Genomic DNA, 16,609 nt, shown 5'->3' on the forward strand with positions numbered 1-16,609 from the left:
GGCTTTTTCTTTTGTCAAAATGGGGATTGTATTTAAGACCGTTAACCAAAACGCGGAAAAACAGCTAACCCCGTCAACTGAGCTGACGTGGCAGAGGGTATTTTTGTCCAATTTTTTTTCCTTTCATATAAAAGGCATCCCTTTCCATCAATAATCGATCACCAATTTAATTTAAGGTTTTCCCCCAATTTAGGATTTAACTTCTAGGGTTTCTCAATCTATGAAGAAATTGGGGAAAAACCCTAAATTGAATTGGTGATCGATTATTGATGGAAAGAGAGACATTTTATATGAAAGAAAAAAAACTGGACAAAAATACCCTCTGCTACGTCAGCTCAGTTGACGGGGTTAGCTGTTTTTTCGCGTTTCAGTTAACGGTCTTAAACACAATCCCCATTTTGATAAAAGAAAAAGCACAGATCTTTTTTGTCAATAAGTAAAACCACAAGAGTTTTTTTTGGAATTTACCATTTAATTAATTATTTTCAAATTGACCCAATTTATCAACGTTAGGGGTAAAATTGCTTTTGACTTCCAACATTAGAAATAAAATTGCACCATTTTAGACGTTAGAAATAAAATTACTTATTTTTGCCCCTTAACCCTAAAATAAACTTAAGTTTAGTAATATTTTAAAAAATGACGCTAAATTTCAATTTACCATTTCCTTTCCCCTAAACGACACCGTGTCTTAGCCCGTTTGTCTCCGGCAGCATGTGCCATCCTTGTCTGCAGCAATTTTTCAGCTAAGAGAAGAATACAATGAGCTTAGCACCTCATCTCCTGCCAATTTCGCCTCCGGGAAGCGGCAGAGCGAAGCCTTCATCCCCGGCGCACAATAGCATCGCAGCCCTGCAAAGACGAACTTTAACGATATGTTGTAATACAAAAACAAGCTCAGATGACTACTACGCCACACTCAAAGCCCTCAATTCCAGAGGCCGGAGACCTAGAAAAGGGCTTGGCCAGGTTTTCCATAATCCTCGTCTCTTATTCTTCCATATCTACTTATCAATGTACTTTTCTTGTGTCATTTCCGAGTTAAACCACTCCGAGTTAAACTATTTCCGATTACCTCTTTGTGCATCTATGGCGAGCTTTGAGTATATGTAACGCAATTTGCAGCATTACATGTTCAATCCTTCATTGTTATTCTTCCGTATCTACTTATCTATTTACTTTTCTTGTGTCATTTCCGAGTTAAACCACTCCGAGTTACCTCTTTGTGCATCTATGGCGAACTTTGAGTATATGTAACACAATTTGCAGCATTACATGTTGAATCCTTCATTGTTTTTCTTCCATATCTACTTATCTATTTACTTTTCTTATATCATTTCATTTCCGAGTTAAACCACTCCGAGTTACCTCTTTGTGCATCTATGGCGAACTTTGAGTTTATGTAACACAAATAGCAGCATTACATGTTCAATCCTTCAATGTTATTCTTCCGTATCTACTTGTCTATTTACTTTTCTTGTGTCATTTCCGAGTTAAACCACTCCGAGTTTAAGCGATTTCTGAGTTACATCTTTGTGCATCTATGGCAACTTGCAGCATTACATGTTGAATTCTCAAGTAAACCAACAACTTGTTGATGCTGCTAATGTTCAAGAGGGAGATGTGGTTCTTGAAATTGGACCTGGTACTGGTTCTTTGACTAATGTTCTTTTGGATACAGGAGCCACTGTTCTTGCAATTGAGAAGGTATGTTTTTGTTTCTGTATTTTTCCAGATTATGGGATTCAACCTCCGAACTTTAGAGATGTTTCATTACTTTTTGATTAGGCTTAAAATGTTTGATTAACCTCCTAAGTTCAGGTGGCTGAACAATGCGTATATGGACAAATTAAAACGAGTATCACTTTTAGTAAGTTTAGAGGCTAATAGATTATTGTAACCACTTCACGAGGTAATATGCCACTTTAAGCAAGTTTAGTAAGCCAATAGGTCATTGTTAGCAAGTTTACTCCAAAGTTCATTGACCCTCTGAACTTTAGGATGTTTCATTAGTCTTTGAACATGCTTAAAATGTCTGATTAACCTCAAAGTTCACGTGGGAAAGCAATGCTAGATCTGTACAAATTAAAACGTGTATCACTTTTAGTAAGTTTAGAGGCTAATAGATCATTGTAATCACTGCACGAGGTAACATGCCATTTTAAGTAAGTTTAGGAAGCCAATAGACCATCGTTAGCAAGTTCACTCCAAATTTCAGGATCAATCAGATAATTTGTATAGGTAGAGGAGCCACCTGATGTATTAGCCTTTCTTTTTTGTTTTTATTAATTCAAAACTCAATATTGTTAAGGTATGTTTATAAGTCTATTTAATTTATTTTTTACTTTTAGTTAGAATAGAAATTGAGAAGTTCCTTTTTAAGTAAATCCTACTTGGAAAGAGTTGTTTGCTTATTTATTTTTTCATGAGACGTTTGTTTGTATTTCTGGGATATGCATGTGTGAGCTTTATGTGTAATCTGGTTTTATGGGATTGAGAGTTAGAAATTTGAGTGAAGGATGTGATTTTCTCACCCTTGTGCCAACTTTCAGATTACTAATGAAGTAGATGCTCTTCCTCGTCCATGGATATATAGGGTAAACTACATATGTGGTCTACAACCGTTGTCCTGTTTCATACTTTGGTCGCAAAATTGAAGGTTGTACACCAAAGTGTGAAATAGGATAAAGGTTGTACACCAAGTATGTAATTTACCCTCATATATAAATAACCGAACCACATAAATATCTTGTTTCTTGATTATTTGTCTAATTTCTTACTCCGTATATCAAGCTTATTGTAATCAACTATAAATCTAATTCCTAACAAAGATGATAATGACCCTAGGATCTCCACATGGCTGCTCTAGTTGAGGAAAGATTTGCTCATACAAACCGTTTAAAGGTAGATTATGCTTTTGCTAATGAGGTTTTGATTTTTATGTTTGTCTTTTATTTTTCTCATTCTAGTTTGATTGTGGTTTGTGAATAATAAGCTGTAAAAATCCGGTTGCAAACTCTTAGGTGGTGCGGGAGGATTTTGTCAAATGTAATATTCGTTCCCACATGTTGGCGTTGTTCCAGAGCACGAGTTCATTGAATACAAACTCAAGATATTCCAAAGTGAGAATCCTATTTTGCAAAGTGACCTTGGATGAATCTTTTTAGATATGTAAGATTGTTTAATTGGATATATATGTGAGACAATCCTATTTCTTTGAGGTATGTTTTAGGAGGAGTTAGGTAGGGCTGTTCATGAGCCGAGCTGTTCAATGAGCAGCTCGTCGTTTGGCTCGATAAAAGCTCGACCGTGTTCGGCTCGATTTATAAACTAGCCTAGCTTGAGCGTGATTTTGAGGCTCGATTCGTAAATGAGCCAAGCTTGAGCATGGCGAAATTCGGCTCAAAAGTTCGTGAGCAGACTCAGTTATAGATTCGTGAACAAGCTTGATTATAATGTTCATGAACATGCTTGTGAGCAAGTTCGGTTTGATTTTTTTTTTTAATAATAGTATTTCTATGAAGGAGAAAAGTAAAACTACGTAGTTTTCCATGAAACTTTAGTTTTGTAGGTTTCAAAACTACATAGCTTATGAACATAATTAGTAAGCTGTTTGCGAGCAAAGTTCATGAACAGAGCTGCTCGCGAGCTCGTAAACAAATAAACGGGCTTTTTTGCGAGAAGATTACGATCATATAGTTTTTTTTTTAATGAACCGAGCTCAAACAAGATGTTCAGCTCGAACCGAGTTCGTCCATTTTCTGACGAACCGAGCATGAGCAGGCCAAAGCTCAGCTCGGCTTTGCTCGATTTTAACCCTAGAGTTAGACCTTTGTTTTTATGGTATCAAAGCTATGTATTCAATGATGAGTTACCCATGGATATTTTCTGGACGTTGGTGTGTGTTAAATATCCTGCATTGCTTCTATATGACTTCTTATATACGAGGGAATCCTCTTTCTTTGAGATACATTTTGTTTACATGATAACAGAGATAGGTATTCATTGTTGGATTACCTATAGATATTTGTCACTTTATATATGTGAGACTTCCTCTTTCTTTGAGGGACTTTTCGGGGTAAGTTACGTCTTTGTTTAGAAATCTTCTTTTTCTTACAGAGTATTGATAAGATAAGTTTATCTTTGCAGGTAGTTGCTAATATACCTTTTAACATAAGCACAGATGTAGTTAAAGAACTGCTCCCAATGGGTGACATTTTCTCAGAAGTTGTTCTTTTGCTTCAGGTAAAAATTTCCTCTTCTAAATTCCTACATTAATTATCTTCTGATCTTGGGATTTCCAATTGTGTTCAAATGTATGTGATTTCTTTTCATGTTTTGATGCAATATAAGATGTAGTACAAATTCTTCTTGTAGTTTCGCGTTTTGACACTTTAAGGATTGTTGAATTTTTTGGGGCTTAATACATCATTTGCTCCCTGAACTTGTCCAAAAAGCTTGATTGACGCCTGAACTTTCAAAATATCCTGATAGCCCCTTAAACTTGTGTAAAATGTTCAGTTAGCTCCTTGAACTTGCGTAAAATGTAATACCACGCATCTTAGAATGTTATTAAATAATTCAAAAATAGATTAAAAATGAAGTTATTACTTGATGAACTATAAAACTTGTCTTCTCTAATATTAGAACCATATAACCCGATCTTGACCGTTTTATTTTTTTTAAGACATATGCAATAATTCTTCTGCATTTAACTTACTTTTTTGCAACCGAGTGATCAATTGATTACATTTTATGTTCAGTGGGCTAACTGAACATTTTATGCAAGTTAAGGGGGCTATCGGAACACTGCTGAAATGGATGATGTGGCAGAGAGGATTTTTTGTCCAATCAACCTTCCCTTGTGTAATTCATTTAAAAGAAAGAGAAGAATGAATAATCCAAGAGAAGAGAATTTTTAAAATAATAGTTAAGATAAAATATATTGTTTGCTCTCAGTCGATATAGTTTTTAGTGATATTGCTACATAAAACAGGTCTGAGTTATCTACATAAATAGCTGTGAAGCACCGATACTTCTTGGAGGTTAACGTAGGTATGCGTATCCGACACTCCAAGTACGGGGACACGGCGGGATACTCTTTTTCTTTTTTAATTAGGGGACACGGGACATTGCGGGGATACGCCAGGAATACTTTGGAGATACTTTAGGGTTTTTTTTAAAAAAACTCAGAAAGTATAAGAATTACCATTAAATTAACTCCAATACACACCGTTTATGCACAAAAGGAAGAAATTCCCAAATTGATTTCTTCTTCTCTCTTCTGTCGAGGGAACCTAGATCAAAAATCTCCTGGTTCTAGTCTTCTTTCTCTTCTGTTCTGTCCAACTTCGCCTTCTTCAATTTTGTCGACTTCGACTTGTTAGTTAATATTATAGATGTTATTTGTGGTTTTATAATGACTTTGAATGTGATTTATATATTTATGTATCTTTTAAAATTTTCATTATAAATATATTATTACTTGTATATAAAATTTGCCATATCCCCGCCGTACCCGTATCTCACCGTATTCGTGCTTCATAAATAGTGAAATAGAATACTTCGGCAGAGAAAAGTGATCACACAAAAATGTCATTTCTGCAGGATGAGACAGCTTTGCGATTGGTTGAATCATCCATAAGAACTTCGGAATACCGGCTTATCAATGTCTTTGTCAATTTTTATTCAGGTGCTTCTGGCTCTCCAATATAAAATCTCAATTATGGGTTCTCTTTTCTTTTCAATTCTGCATATAATGATCAAAACTACCTTTACAACTAATTTATACTCTTCCGTTTGCTATTGACACATTTGTGGTCAATCCATAAACTATTTCTCTATTATGATGGATTTAAAACTATTTCCGGTTTTATAGTGCTTTTGGTTCACTCTGCCAGTCATAATGGCGTACCAGACATTTTCTGCAGACATCCAAAGCAGTCAGACTGGCGGACTGATGTCGTCAGCTTTTCTGACAAGCAGACTGGTGGCTAGATTCTCCTGTTCTTTGTGGTTTCGGGAACATACAAGTGGACTACTCCGAATGTCTGCAGAAAATGTTGGACAAGCCATTATGTGAACTCACAAAACCGGAAATAGTTTAAAATTCACCGTAGATAGAGAAATAGTTTAGCGATTGATCATAAATGTGTCAATATGTTTGAATTACTTCAGTATTATAACTTCTTTAAGGTCTACTTTAAACATGCTGATTTTGTTCTGCAGATCCTGAGTACAAATTTAGGGTCCCAAGGTCAAATTTTTTCCCTCAGCCCAATGTAAGTATCTTGTTTCCTTAAGGATGCATATACATGATTTAAACAGCATTGTCTAAAAAAGCTACAGTAGTCATTGAAGAATGTAACAGAATGTATAGTGCCGTTAATTTCTGATAAGACAACACGAGTTTTAGATTTATAGATACAATTCGGTTGACACGCCTTGTTTGACTATTATCATTTCTATCTTATATAATTCTGTGAATATATAGATGACATAACATGATTATGACATGATAATCCGTTTTGGCTAGAGTTGTCAAAATGAGTTATGTGATTTATATATTCCTTATGAGTCTATATGATATAAGTTACATAAAAATGATAATTGTATCAGATAGGTTGGTTAAGCGGTAAGGCTGTTAATGAGGTGTAGGGCTCAATTTATAAACGAGTCGAGCTTGAGTACAATTTTGAGGCTCGATTCGTAAACGAGCCGAGCTTGAGCACGGTGAGACTCGCTCGAAAGCTCGCGAGCAGGCCGGGTTTCATGAACAAGCTCGATTATAATATTCATGAACAAGCTCGTGAGCAAAGTCGGTTCAATTATTTTTCTAATAATAGTATTTCTATGAAGGGAGAAATGTAAAATTATGTAGTGTCATGTGAAACTTTAGCTTTATAGGTTTCAGTGAACATAATGAATGAGCTGTTCGCGAACAAATTTAATGAACAAAATTAACGAGCTGTCCATGAGCAAGGCTCGTGAACAAATAAATGAGTTGCTTGCAAGCAACTCACAATCATATAATTTTCTTAGTGAGTCCAGCTCAAATAGAATGTTGAGTTCGAGCTCGCCAATTTTCTGTTCGGCTTCGCTCGACTACAGCCCTATCAAGCGGGTTGTTTCTCATGTTGTCTTGTCAGAAATTAACGGCTCTAGTTTTGGCACCCTAAGTATATGACTCTACTTTGATTTATATATTCCATACGAGTCTATATGATATAAGTGACGTAAAAATGATAATCCTATTGAATAGGTCATGTCATTACATTTTCTTTTGTAGGTTGATGCAGCTGTTGTTACATTTAAGCTAAAGCCAGCTATCGATTATCCACCAGTTTCCTCCGCTAAAAGCTTCTTCTCCATGGTTGTAGATAATTGTACTCAATGTTGCATGGAAACTTTTTTTCATTAGCGTTTCCACGTTTCCGTTTCCTAGCTATAATTTTTAAAAATGACTTTTTCCGGCATCCGTTTCCGTGCATCATAGCTTATACTAATCAAGACCTTGTGTCAACACAGGTGAATTCTGCATTTAATGGAAAACGTAAGATGTTGCGAAAATCGCTTCAGCACATAAATTCATCATCCGAAATCGAGGAAGCACTTCGAAATGCCGGTCTTCCAGCTACAGTAATCATTTATGTTCCCATGATTGGATGCTTTTGATATGTGATGATGATATTGATTTCAAGAACTGAGTTGTTGTTCATCTTGCAGTCTAGACCAGAGGAGCTAACTTTGGATGACTTTGTCAAGTTGCACAATTTGATTATGAGAGAATAAATAGTGTCATCAGTTTTGAAAGAACAAAGCTGCAGCCGATAATGGAGACCGCAAAGGGGAACCTCCAGTGGCGAATACAGGATTGGTCCGGTGGGAGCCCAATTTTACATATAGGTGCGTAATTTTTTTTTTTTTAAATCAATCTCGCTCATTTTTTTTTGCGTATATATACATGTTATTATCTCAGTGGCCCGGAACCATGTAAGAAAATAGGTTGCTATTAGTCGGTCCTAAAGAAATGTGTTGAAAAGGGGAGATGTATAGAACCTTTCAACGAGATAGTGCTTTTTCGACTCTCTCAAAATGGAATCTATTCCAAACATATATGTCAGTTATTAAATCGTTAGCACCGCATAAAAACATTCCTCACGAATAAGAGAAACTCAGTTATAGCCATTTCTGTACATTCAATGTAATTTTCAAGTAAAACTTTTCAAAATTAAACTAGATTTGGACTACAGAAGTAAGATTGTATCTTTTTGAACAAACTTAGGGAAATTTATCATTTATCAAATATCAATAAAGTTGGATTTTGTAATTAAACACAAACTTAATGAGTTAATTAACCATCCCGAACCTTAATTTACGGACATAAAGGGGCTGAAACCATTCATAGTAGGAGTGGTTCTGACGGCAGAAAAGCCCCACCCCTGCAGGCCCCTTCTGTCTCCGCCACTGGGAACTTCATTGTCCGAGTCACAGTAAATTCACATATTAAAGACATTAATAGCAGGTTTGAGTAATTTGATAAGGATTGTTAGTGTTGAAATATTAAGGATTGTTAGTGTTGAAATATTTTTACATTATGAATTCAATATTTAGCTATTACATATATTCTTGCGATATGGTGCAAAAATACTCTTTTAGGTTTGATAGACAAGATCAATTTTACCTCTAATGTCTAATGTCTAACCTAGTGCAATTTTATCCTTGAAATTGGCGGCCAAGAGTAATTTTACCATCATCTTGGCAAGTTGAATCAATTTTAGATATCATTATAAAATATAGATATTTTGTTCCTTATTTTTTGTGATTTAATAATAAAATTGGGGATTAATAGTTTTTAATTTGATGGAATATTTAGATTTCTGTTGTCCAACTTGTACAAAATGCAATATATTATTTTTAATTAAAAAAAATCGTGTCTATTCATGTGGTTGTGATCTGTTACTAATGAGTGAAAAAATGACGTACATATGAACTTTAGAGGACTCAATTCATGAATGAGAAGATCGTTTGATACATTTCAAATTAACCGAGCTTGTCAACGTTAGAGGTAAATTTGCTCTTTGCTATCTAAATTTTAAATGTTAAGGGTAAAATTGCTCGTGCCTATCAACGTTATGGGTTATTTTTGCACCTTGTCCTTATATTCTTAAAAAGGTCAAAAGGGGGTTAAATGCACCATTGGTAATTGAACTATCATAGTTGTCTCAAAATGGTGATCAAACTTCAATTTATCGGAATAAAATTATTCAAATTTGAATTTTGTCTCAATAAAGCCACTCCGAACACTTCAAGAGCAAAATGACACCGCAAATATGGCGTGACTTTCACGTCAGCACTAGTCAACTTTCACCTCGACCGAAATGACACGTGGCTTCCACCTAACTAACAAGTGTCATTTCGAGCAGTGGTGAAAGTTAACTAGTGCTGAGATGGCAGCCACATCACTTTTCCAATGTTTTTTTGCTCTTAAAATCACCAGAGTGATTTTATCAAGACAAAATTTAAAGTGAATGATTTATTGAGATAATTTGAAGTTGAACCATTTTGATAACAACGAAAGTTTAGTGACCAACGATACATTTAACCCGTCTAAAAGTGATTAAAGATAGGATTATCAATTTCAGAAATGACTGTTCAAATTGTATTAGCAGAAAATCTGATTATTAGTTACAACCTATACTGTTTTAGGCAACAAAATAAGAACATTTTTCTTGCAACTCCATATAGGAGACTTAAAGTGTTAATTTAGCCCTTGACTTATTCAAATCTCGTCATTTTGCCCATGAACTATCCCAATTTGGATGGAGACTTGATAAAACCGTTATATCCGGATATGTGGTGATATTTTGATACATGGACTTGATACGTCGCACGTTTTAAATTTATTTGCCACATAGGTTTTTTTATGTGAAACTAATTAATTAGATTAAAAAAGGAAATAATAAACAAATCGCTAAACTAAAATTTATAAAGTCTAAGTGCCAGAATATCGTCAGGAGTCAATAGGATAACATTTCTGTTAAAGCTCTATCCAAATTGGGTGAAATTTCACCAATTAGGATAAATCAGGGGCCAAATGTGACTAAATAATAGGTTAACAGCCAACCGGTAAAATTTTAGATAGGTCGAGAGCCAAATATAGTTTAAGCCGATGTACTAGTCATTTTTCTTTGGGATAAAGTATTAAAATAGGTCTATGGTTTTGTGGAAGTATCAATTTAGGCTCTACGTACAAAATAGCACCAATAGGTTTAGCGTTTAAAAAATGGTACCAAGTTAGGTCTCGATAACGGAACGTGGCACATTATTCATATTACTCCGTGAAGTTCTATGAAATCAGAACTTAACGGAGTAATATAAATGATGTATCACGTTCTGGTATCGAGGTCTAAATTGGTACATTTTTTAAACGTTAAGCTTATATTGATGCTATTTTGTACGTGAAACTTAAATTGATACTTTTCCAAAAACCATAAGCCTATTTTGGTACCTTATCTTTTTCTTTCTACTAAAATATTGTTCTGTTTTACTTCTCCAAGAAGCCATTAGCTCGGTAGATCTGTCGTCTTCTAAATTCTGATTTCATTTTTCTGTTCAAGAATAATTAGATCAACTTAGAGGAGGAAGAAGCTCTCCCGCACTTTTCGGTTTTAGCACAAGTGGATTCGATTTATTTTGACTACCGGGATCCAGTGATCACCAAATCTACGTGTTTTCAATAGGATCGTTGCAAATCCGTTTTCAGTAGTATTTAAGTAATGAAGTTTGGATCGCTGATGTTTCTCTAGGGATTTGAATTCGTGAGAAGTATATGATTTATAATTATTTTGTTTTAGACGTTCATTTTATAAATTTTATTGGCCTTTATTATATGTATTATTCCCTTCGTAAATTCTATATCCGATTTAACCTGAATTTAAGAGTTTATTTCAGTTTATGTTCATGTATTTTTTTTTTCTTTTAATCGAATAATATAATTTTTTCTTAAAAAAATAAAATAATCAATAATGATAACACGATTTATAAAGATAAATATATTTAATAGGATCTATTAAAGCTAATTATTATTTCTACTGTCATTTATATAATCATACAAATTATGAAATATGATTGGGGAAAAAAATCATTAAAGCTAAATGAACAAAGATATAAATGAATATGAGTTAAATGCATCATTGGTTAATTAAATGATTGTGTTAAAATGATCGTTCTAATTTTAATTTGTATCAATAAAATTATTAAACTTTAAATTTTGTATAAATAAAATCATTTCGATAACTTCAAGAGTAAAAAGTCATTGAAAATATGATGAGACTTTCACGTCATCAGTAGTTAACTTTCATTACTGAGTGAAATGATACGTGGTTGCCACCTAATTGACATGTGTCATCTAGGTTGAAGCTATATGTAGTTTCGGTCAATGGTGTAAGTTGACTACGGTTAATATGACAACTATGTAACTTTTTTTTAGAGATGGCAAAAGTATACATGATATGAAATTAACACATAATTTTAGTGTTTAGTTTTAACTTAGCAGGTAAAATGTTATTTTAGGGTCGACAAAATTGACACGTAAATTTTTGAGTTGGGTTAAGATTGACGTACTAATTCAAAAACGATACAAATATTTTTTGTTTTTGGTAAATAGGGGAAGGCTAAAAGCCCGGAAAAAAACACAAAGAAAAAGAGGAAAAGAAAAACATGGGAAAGAGCAACAAAGATTTAACTCGTCACCGTCCTAGGTAATGTGACACCCCTTTAATCATCAGAAAGAACTAGCTGGAGGCCTGCAGGAGGTGAAACATACTCGTGAAAGCTCAAACTATAATAATCTGCGAAATTCGCCATCCAATCAGCTGCCCTATTCCCTTCCCTGTAAACATGTGTTACCCTTAATTCCCAATTTATGGTTTTGAAACGATGGCAATGTGTAATGATCCATGCGAAAGGATGATGTGCGTGGATCGAATCGGTCATGGCATGATACAAATATTTTAAATTGATGATATTATGTCATGTTTTTATGTCACATTTATTAATACAAGTAATAAAACTATAATTATTATTTGTAAATAAGTCTCGAACCTCTTAATTTGCTTTAAACACATTGCATCAAAAAATGACATAAAATTGTTTAAATATGATATCATATTCTCGTGTATTTTTAAAATTCATCATTAATATACTTATATAGTAAAATCAAATGCGATTGAAAACACGACATGAAATCAACACTAACTCGATTAGGTTAACACAGTTATAATACGAACATTTTTAGCTTCAATTAGGTTTAAATCATTTTGACACTGAAATTGATTAGACACGAATTATTATCGGTCACTTTTAATTGATAAAAAAAAATTAGACACGAACTCAATAATTGTCAGCTCCATTTTTTTTTATCAATTAAAAGTGGCTTGAGTGATAAAGAGTTTCAAATTGCAATTCATCTTTTCCAAACGCATAATACAATTCCTCGATAAATCAAAGAACGACTACACCTAATACTCATGTGAAGCCTTAACATCCACCCTTTTTGACTCTTTGACTACACTACTAGAGATCTCGTGTTTTATATACACTACAGAACTTTAATGGAGAGAAAGATCCATTTAAAGCAGTAGTTTCGAATCAAGAAATTAAACAAACTATATATAAAAAAAAATTATGTGCTTTTTTTTTTTTAATTTTTGAAATCATCAGTAAATTTATCGGGACAAAATTCAAAGTTAACCATTTTATTGAAATAAATTGCAAAAAAAAAACAAAAAAAAATATTTACTAACAGATTTTTTTTCCCCAATATTTTTCAGCAATGAAACTGGAAAATAAGATCTAAAGCCCTAATTCTAGCTTCATGTGGATCATAACCCTGTCTTCCTAAATCATACCCATCTTCAATCAACCTCCTTTCCTCCGCCACTAACGACGGCGACAACCGCCGCTTAACCCTCTTGTTCTTGATAAAACAACCCCTAAATTTCTCTTCCACCTTCTCAATTATTACCTTAGAATTCCCTTCGCCTTCGCCTCCGCCTCCACCTTCATTATCATCTTCACCAATTTCCATGGGCTCATCCAAATCTTGTTCGGCAGGTCCCCCGCCGGCGGAGGAATGAGATTGAGAGGTTCCGGCGGCGTGGAGAGGCGGAGGAGGAGGGAGATAGGAAGAGATTTGGGTCTGGGAAATGAAAGAGGAGAGATTTTTATGGGCTTGGTGAAGAGAGGAATAGATTTGGTGAATCTGGGTTGGGTTAGCGGTGGCCGGAAGTTGTTTAGCCATGAACGCCGCTTGTTCTAAGGATAAAATCAGTTCAGATAACGGGAGTTGTTGTTGTGGCGGCGGTGGTGCTGATTCCGGTGGCAAGTTGTTCATATTTTTTGTGTTTGTAATTTAGAGAATTGCTGTGCTGAAAATACACAGTTGGAAATGGAGAATTCCGGTGGCCGGAAGTTGTCCTTTTCTTGTTTTTTAATCCCTGTAAATGGAGAGAGCTTTTGATAGATCTTGAAAATTTAAGTTAACTCCTTTTCTAGAAAGTTCCATTAGAAAAAAAACATGTAAAAAATGTTATGAGGTCCCTTATCTTTCATATTGAACACATTAAATCTGGATTAAATATATTATGGGTTTTGATATTTCCCGCCTTCAAATTATTTATCACCGCTCCCTCTTGGTTAATATCCTCTCTCCCGAGCCAAGAATTGGATTTATGAAAAATGGACCCGAGAACGTCGAGAAAATCGAATAACTACCGTTCCTATTTACCCTAATTGAAATTCGTCTCCAAAAACTAACCGATCCAATCAATATATAAAAAAAAATCCATCCAAAATGTGCTAAACGGGTGATTCACACCATTCCGTCTAGGCAGAAACGGGTGGATCACCCGTTTCTTCCTAGACGAAAACGGGTTCGTTTCTGCTTTGACAGAATGGTGTGAATCACCCGTTTAGCACATTTTGGATGAATTTTGTCTCCGAATCCGGAGATGAAACTCGTGTTTTCGATTCGATTTTCAAATAAAAATGCTTATCCGAGGAATCATTAGTCTTTTTCCTTTACCGTGTTTAAGTCCCATGAATGTTGTTTGGGTTTTTGAATTTCAAAGAAATTTGAGAGAATTTCATTTTTTGAGTTTAAAAAATGAAAAGGGCAAAAGTGTCCAAGAGGGGATGGTGATAAGTAATTTGGGGTGGTAAATAGCAATCCACGGTAAATAGCAATCCACGGTATTTTATTCCACTATATTTTATTCCACAATGAACTGGTATAATTGTTTCAAAATGGTCACTCAATTTTAAGTTTTGTCTCAATTTGATCACTTCGACGATTTTAGTAATTAAAAGACATCAGAATGATGTCATGTCAGCATGAGTCAACTTAGATCTTTAACCGAAACGACACATGACATCCACGTATGAGCCACTTAGCTGTCACGTATTGGTTATTTTTATTAAAAAAACACAAAATTTATTTTTTTCGATAAAAATATTGGACATGTGGTTGTTACGTGTCGTTTCGGTCAGAGATCTGAATTGACTATACTAGCGTGTCAACTATGGTATCATTCTGATGTATTTCAACCATTAAAATCGCCGAAATGACCCAATTGAGAAAAAAATTTAAAGTTAGTGATTTTATTGAAATAAATTGAAGTTGAGTGACCATTTTGAGACAACAATGTAAGTTTCGTGACAAATGACGTATTTAACCCATTAAATATCTGATCATTTTTTTTAATGAAAGAATATTTGAATAAATCAATTAAATAGCCAATAGGCTTATAATGGATGGAGGTGTTGAGTAAGTTACAACCAACGAAGTGGCATAGAAACCCAACCAAGCAGCTTCATTCGCTACTCGATTAGCTTCTCTGCAAACAAAATGAAAACTACAAGTAGGGATGTCCTTAACAATATTTCTACAATCTGCCAGAACGAGTCCTAAACCTGAGCGATCATCTTCCTCATCGTGAAGTAAAGCATTAATGATCATCTGAGCATCACCTTCCACGCAAATATTGCTGTCTCCCCTTTGTTTTATCCAGCTAAGAGCTTCTCGGCATGACATTGCTTCTGCCAATAGTGGTGAGAACGTCCCTGTGTAGTTTCCGAACCTGGCTGCCACAAAGCTTCCTCTGAAGTCTCTTATTACCGCTCCAAACCCAAACCTGCCATCCCCTAATCTCACCGATGCATCGAAATTAATTTTTAGCCCCGAGCGCGGAGGAGACCAGGTAATAACACGAGTATCCCGGGGCTTTGGGTTGTAGCGTTTCTGGGCGTGTTCCCAGCTATCTAAAAATCGGACAGCACGCGTTGCAATATCCGAGGGGATGAAAACCGATTGCTCCCAAACCACCTTGTTACGGTTATACCAGATAAACCAGAGTAACGTTGCTACTGCTCCAATTTTATCAGGAGACAGATTTTGTACAGCCGCTTGCCACCAATTTGCAAAGTTCGTTGTTGAGTTCCTTTGTTGTCTAATATCCAGCGATAACCTATTCCAAGCTGCTGTTGTAACCGGGCATCTGAGGAACAAGTGTGAAACCGTTTCTGCAGATTGGGCGCATAGTGGGCAAGTAGAACCAATATCAACATGTCTTGCTTGTAGATTATAATTGGTTGGAAGTATATCCCCGTCGGCTCGCCACAAGAAATTTTTTACTTTCGGTGGGCAAGGGATTTGCCATATCTTACTCCAAGGGGCTCGACACGTCTCCTCGGGGGGCTTTGGATATATAGATACCAGAGCATAGTAAGCTGTTTTTACACTGTAGTGTCCCTTCCTCTCCCAACGCCAACACAACCTATCTTCTACATCATTAACCACTATAGGAATACTCAATATTTGTTGACAATCCTCCGGGGAGAACAGGTCATGAAGTATTTCGTAGTTCCATTGCCCTTCGTGAATTAGTCTGTCAACAGTCCAGTCCTCGTTTTGAGTAGTCAAACTGGTCGGAATTCCAGAGTCCGAATCTAACCACGGGTCTTTCCATATTCGAGTAGCCTTTCCGTTGCCAATACGGCTTCTAACTCCACTAGAGATCAGATCACGACATTTTATTACACTGGACCAGATTGCACTAGGATTATATCCCAATCTTGCTTCCCTGAAGTCAGTCCTGGGGAAATAGCGCGCCTTCAAAATATGGACCACAAAGGAATCGGGTTGGGTAGTCAGTTTCCAGGCTATCTTACCGAGAAACGCAGTGTTAAATTCCTGGAATCGTCTGAAATTTAAGCCTCCCCACTCCTTTCGAACACATAAATGTTTCCATGCTTTCCACTTTACACAACAACCCCACTAGTACCCATTTAATGCTACTTCAATTTTATCACATATAGCTTTAGGGAGAGAAAAAACCTGCATTACATATGATGGCAATGACTGTGCTACTGCTTTGATCAGTGTCTCTTTCCCTCCTAGTGAAACTCGCTTTCCATTCCACCCCCTAATCTTCTTGCGCAGCCTATCAATCAAGTAGGAGAATGTTTCCGTTCGACTTCTACCAACCCGCGGAGGGTAAACCCAAATAAGTGTCCTGGCTGTCCACCATTTGAACCCCTAGATACTGAG

At 35.5% G+C, this 16,609-nt stretch overlaps 2 protein-coding genes across 5 annotated transcripts; one reads left to right on the plus strand and one right to left on the minus strand.

Moving 5' to 3' along the window:
- The first annotated feature begins 714 nt into the window (after positions 1–714).
- LOC136220845 (ribosomal RNA small subunit methyltransferase, chloroplastic) lies at positions 715–10,946 on the plus strand. 4 transcript variants are annotated; one of them, XM_066008666.1, is made up of 12 exons: positions 715–969; positions 1,558–1,707; positions 2,848–2,904; positions 3,024–3,122; positions 4,150–4,245; positions 5,608–5,692; positions 6,229–6,281; positions 7,289–7,372; positions 7,528–7,638; positions 7,726–7,905; positions 8,999–9,067; positions 10,620–10,946. In XM_066008666.1, exons 1-10 carry the CDS (start codon positions 763–765, stop codon positions 7,789–7,791), a joined length of 1,008 nt encoding a protein of 335 aa, XP_065864738.1. In that variant the 5' UTR covers positions 715–762; the 3' UTR covers positions 7,792–7,905; positions 8,999–9,067; positions 10,620–10,946. The 4 variants fall into 4 exon arrangements, with proteins under 4 accessions (XP_065864738.1, XP_065864736.1, XP_065864735.1 ...); XM_066008664.1 differs by lacking the exon at positions 8,999–9,067; XM_066008663.1 differs by lacking the exon at positions 8,999–9,067 and having other exon boundaries at positions 10,629–10,946.
- Positions 10,947–12,739: 1,793 nt separating this feature from the next.
- On the minus strand, positions 12,740–13,644 carry LOC136220295 (uncharacterized). The gene has a single exon (XM_066008101.1). The coding sequence runs from the start codon at positions 13,394–13,396 to the stop codon at positions 12,830–12,832; it is 567 nt and encodes a 188-aa protein (XP_065864173.1). The 5' UTR covers positions 13,397–13,644; the 3' UTR covers positions 12,740–12,829.
- Between the last annotated feature and the right edge of the window lie 2,965 nt (positions 13,645–16,609).

The sequence above is a fragment of the Euphorbia lathyris genome, chromosome 2 (assembly GCF_963576675.1).
Source record: "Euphorbia lathyris chromosome 2, ddEupLath1.1, whole genome shotgun sequence".
Taxonomy (NCBI): domain Eukaryota; kingdom Viridiplantae; phylum Streptophyta; class Magnoliopsida; order Malpighiales; family Euphorbiaceae; genus Euphorbia; species Euphorbia lathyris.

Bases quoted from the DNA above. Each gene is read 5' to 3' on its own strand.
- LOC136220845 (XM_066008666.1), top strand. From the start codon at position 763: ATGAGCTTAGCACCTCATCTCCTGCCAATTTCGCCTCCGGGAAGCGGC. The intron at 4,246-5,607 runs GTAAAAATTTCC...TCATTTCTGCAG, and splicing joins AAGTTGTTCTTTTGCTTCAG to GATGAGACAGCTTTGCGATT. The intron at 7,639-7,725 runs GTAATCATTTAT...TTCATCTTGCAG, and splicing joins ATGCCGGTCTTCCAGCTACA to TCTAGACCAGAGGAGCTAAC.
- LOC136220295 (XM_066008101.1), bottom strand. From the start codon at position 13,396: ATGAACAACTTGCCACCGGAATCAGCACCACCGCCGCCACAACAACAA.